Source organism: Cyprinodon variegatus, unplaced genomic scaffold, assembly GCF_000732505.1.
Source record: "Cyprinodon variegatus isolate N-32 unplaced genomic scaffold, C_variegatus-1.0 Scaffold851, whole genome shotgun sequence".
Classification (NCBI taxonomy): domain Eukaryota; kingdom Metazoa; phylum Chordata; class Actinopteri; order Cyprinodontiformes; family Cyprinodontidae; genus Cyprinodon; species Cyprinodon variegatus.
In genome coordinates, this window is record NW_015151304.1 from 79,196 (window position 1) to 83,556 (window position 4,361).

Sequence of the window (4,361 nt, forward strand, 5' to 3'; positions counted from 1 at the left end):
TAGAGATAGAATGAAGCAGAATGATGAAAAAGGGGTCCCTATGTCCTCCAGCAGTCTAAGCCTATAGCAGCAGAACTATAGAGATAGATCAGGATAACCTGAGACACTCTAACTATATCCAGCAACAGTTTTCAAACCCAAAGCCAAAAATTCTAACAGTTACGAAGAACGTAGAGTTTGGTGGATCGCCCTGATCCGGTCGTTAAACAGCAGAAATGGCTGCGGGTGGAGAAAATGCCGCGCCTATGACGCTAGTTGAGCCCACAGACTGACCTGTCCTCCTTGGATCTTCATCAGATGTTTGAGCAGAACCTGCAGGTGGCGGCCCAGATCAACGGCGACTTCAAGGAGGAGGTTCTGAAGCTGTGTCTGAAGCAGATGAACTCCTTCCTCATGAGGTAATCCTTCCAGCACCCTGACCGTCTGTCTGCTAATGCAGGAGCGCGGCGCTCACAGCTGTTCCTCGCAGGTACCGCGAGGAGGTGGTGGCCTACAAGGAGGAGCACCTGAAGGACCGACAGCTGCCTCAGTGCTACATCCAGTACATGATCGCCATCATCAACAACTGCCAGACCTTCAGGTGACGCTTCAGGGCGGGTCCGGCAGGGGGCGGGTCCGGCAGGGGGCGGGTACTAGACGGTTCTCAGAGACGGTTCTAGGTATTCTGTTCAATCGTTGCTCTGCTCTGCGTTCATCAGGGATTCCATCAACAGTCTAAAGAGGAAGTACTCGCAGTCCTCGGAGTCCTTCGACAGCGATGCCGCCATCGACAGGACCCTGGGGGAGGTGGTGAAGGAGGGCTGCCACTTCCTGCTGGACGAGGTCTTCTTGGACCTGGAGGTAAGAGCTGAACTGCAGCAGGCGTCCATTTCCCTCCTGGCTAGCTAGCTAGCTGCTAACCTTTGGTTCCACCTAAACCAGAACCACCTGAATGAGCTGCTGACCAGGAAGTGGCTGACGGGTTCTCACGCCGTGGACACCATCTGTGTGACGGTGGAGGACTACTTCAACGACTTCAACAAGGTCAAGAAGCCCTTCAACGAGGTAAGACCGAAGCGTGAGCTCCACCTGCTGGTCAGGAGCTCCACTGAGCGCTGCCGGCGTTGCGTTTGCAGGAGATGACCAACGAGGCGCTGAGGAGGGTGGTGGTGGAGTACCTGAAGGCCGTGATGCAGAAGAGAATCACCTTCAAGAACGCCGACGAGAGGAAAGAGGGAGCAGAGAGGATGATCAAGGAGGCCGAGCAGTTCAGGTTCCTGTTCAACAAACTGGCAGCGGTGAGTTCCTGCAGGGAGCAGGAGGAGGAGGAGGAGCGGGCCGCTGGGGGGGCAGCAGGAGGAGGAGGAGCGGGCCGCTGGGTGGGCAGCAGGAGGAGGAGGAGGCTACTGGGGGAGGAGGAGGAGGAGGAGGAGGAGCGGGCTGTTTGGGGCGGAGCAGGAGGAGGAGGAGGAGGAGCGGGCTGCTGGGGGCGGAGGAGGAGGAGGAGGAGGAGGAGGCGTCTGCAGGGAGGAGAGAACAGGACGGAGGAGGTCTGTAGGTCGGCGCTGATGGCGGCTGCTTCTCTCCTGTAGGGCGAGAACACGGAGCGGCTCTGCGGCGCCATCGCTGCCGTGGCCGAGGTCTTCAAGCTGACTGACCCCACGCTGCTGTTCCTGGAGGTCACGACCCTGGTCTCCAAATACCCAGACATCAGGTGAGCCCAGCGTCCACGCCATCATCAGGTCGGCCTTGAAGCATCCTCCGCCCTGTGATGTAACCTGCTGGTTCTGGTTCTGGTTCTGGTTCTGGTTCTGGTTCTGCAGGGAGGACCACATCCAGGCGCTGCTGGCTGTGCGCGGAGACGCCAGCAGGGAAATGAGGCAGATGATCATCGGGACCCTCAGCGAGAACAAAGTGTCGCCCTCTGGTTCCACTCAGCCCATTTTCAAAGACATTACTGTTCCCACCATCACCATGACAACCATGACCACCATGACCTCCATGGCAACCGCCAAGCTGCTGAAATAAAGCCAGCTTTCTGTGACCAACCCATCCCAGTAACTCCCACTGGTTCTGACTGGTTCTGACTGGTTCTTCTGCTCTGGATGGGAACGTTCTGTGGTTCTGGACCGGAACCGCAGAACCTTAGGTGGGTCCAACAAGTTGATGGAACCTCTGAACCCACCTGAGAAGATGTTGTTCAGGTTCTCCACGGCAACGGCCAGTTTAACCAGTGGAAGGCTAACGTGCCGTTAGCCCCCAGAGGCTAAAATCCTAGCCGGTCCATTCTGACAGGAACAGTCCAGTACTCCCATTAAACCAGTAAGGCCTGAACACTCCCACTGCGTATAGAGAGGCTCTGACTGGGCAGGATCAGCAGATCTACGCTGATGTTTTTCACTTCTATCTGCTTTATCACTACATTACAATAATTTCTCACATTTGACTGAAAGTTATTAAAAATAAATGAAATAAAAAACTACCGTCTCATTCTATAGAGCAAAGCTCTACTTAACGAGTCTGTTCAGCATCTAGAACCAGAACAATCAATCAATCAACTATTTCCATTGAGGTTTCAGTTCAAACTGCTACACAGGAGGAGGGGGGGGGGGCAGTTCTTCTGTGCCCTTCCGCTTTACATCCAGGTGAGACTTGATAAAGCGCCCAGATAGCCGCTGACATCCTCTTCCATTGTAGATCCATCAGGTTTCCTCAGAATCCCAACAGGAGAAATCAGAGAATCATAAAACCAAAAATCCGCACATCTTCTCCATCCTCCACTGAAACACTCCAGAAATAGCGTTTAGTTCCAGGTTTATCCAGCAGCCCAACAAAGCCTGGTTTTAGTTTAGAAAACATGCAAATAGAAACGGATGAACGGGTCCCCCCCTTTGGAATGGGGGTCGTTTGGCTTCTTTGTTAGCCTGCAATGCCCCATACCTGTCTATGTCTCTGAAAGGGGGGGCGTTAGAGGGAATTGTTGGCCTGGCTGAATAGGTGAGGTCTTCTGTTCTCCTGTAAAGGGGGTGGAGCTGCGATGATGGCGGGAAGGAATCAACTCTATTGCTGCATTGGAGGTTTTTGAAAGCTGAAATCTGAGGTCATGTGTGAGAAAGTTCTTTATGCAGGGGGTGGGTTGGTTCCCCTGGGGGGGGATTTTGTAAGGTATAAATGTATGTAGTGAAATGCTGCAGTCAGAGCTCTATTTCTCTCTCTGAGGATGTTAAATAACTTTTAACCTCTTTTCTTGCAATCTTTCCTCGGCTTCATAACTTCCCACCGTTTTAAATCAGTTCTGAGAAACGACCATTTAACAGATTTACGGTGAGAATTACTGACGTCACTGTTAGGAAATATTAACGAGCTCCTTATTTCAGACTGAATAGAAAATGTTTTACTGATAGATGAAATATTAACTGCATTTATTAGCAGGTATGTGTCCCAATATTTTTGTGTCTGGAAGGTTAGGAACTGGACTCATTTATTCAGTGACGTTGGGTTGCTGATGCTGAGGTTTTTATGTGTAAGGTTATATTTATCCAGGTCCAAAGCTCAGAACCAGAGCAGATCTTTGAGCAGAAGGTCTTCCTGGGTTTGCTGCTGCCTTCATGCACTGACCTACCAAAGGTTCTGGGTCTCAGAACCGAATCCAAGACGTTCCATCACTTCCGACGCTGCATGAAGATGGTTCGGTGGGCAGGAACCCGTCTGATTGTCTGCATCACCTCAGAATGAGATATCAGTCCAGCTGGATGTATCTATGGATGATGAGGTCCACCTAGAAGAACAGAGAGGATGATTAAACAAATGTAAGTTGATCATTCGTCTCTTTGGAGACTAAGTTTAGGTAAAGAATGAAGAGGCTTCAGAGAGAGGAAGAAAACCTGGATGGTTAAAGATGGACGACAGGATCCCTTCCAAACCGCCATGGGACATTACTGGATCAACCTGAAGGTTTGGGAGGATGGAGGGTCCTGAAGGTCTCAGCATGTTCCAGTTGTCACATCTGTTTGTGAGGCTGTGAATGATTCTGTAGGATGTCTGAGCAGAGAACCATTTCCCCCCCGTTAGCAGGATTGAATTATGTCAAATCATCAAACGGCTGAGTTTCCTCCTCAGAGTCCTGCTAATGACCTGATGATTGGATTCTGGCGCGTTGAAGCAGAGACACATCTGAGCCGTGCAGGACACCGGACCTCTGAGACTGGAATTAAACGACCCTGATGGCTCCACATCTGATGAGCTTGGTTCAGTTCACTGCCCACCAGTCCGTTCCACAACGCCAGCGTTGGAATCATCCGCTTGGTTAAAGGAAAAGTCGCTCATATTCATCAAACTTCTGAAAGTTCTTTAAATCTGAAATGATTCCATCCTGTTCAATA

The 4,361-nt window shown here is 51.2% G+C and overlaps 1 protein-coding gene across 1 annotated transcript in view; it reads left to right on the forward strand.

Annotated features, from left to right (window-relative positions):
* exoc3 (exocyst complex component 3) overlaps window positions 1-2,554 on the forward strand; it is a 7,710-nt gene extending 5,156 nt beyond the window's left edge. Inside the window, exons 6-12 of the mRNA XM_015397308.1 lie at window positions 298-398; window positions 470-580; window positions 699-840; window positions 922-1,044; window positions 1,116-1,277; window positions 1,572-1,693; window positions 1,803-2,554. Coding sequence (XP_015252794.1) covers window positions 298-398; window positions 470-580; window positions 699-840; window positions 922-1,044; window positions 1,116-1,277; window positions 1,572-1,693; window positions 1,803-2,007 — 966 coding nt within the window. The 3' untranslated portion in view covers window positions 2,008-2,554. The remainder of the gene's footprint in view (window positions 1-297; window positions 399-469; window positions 581-698; window positions 841-921; window positions 1,045-1,115; window positions 1,278-1,571; window positions 1,694-1,802) is intronic.
* The last annotated feature ends 1,807 nt before the right edge of the window (window positions 2,555-4,361 follow it).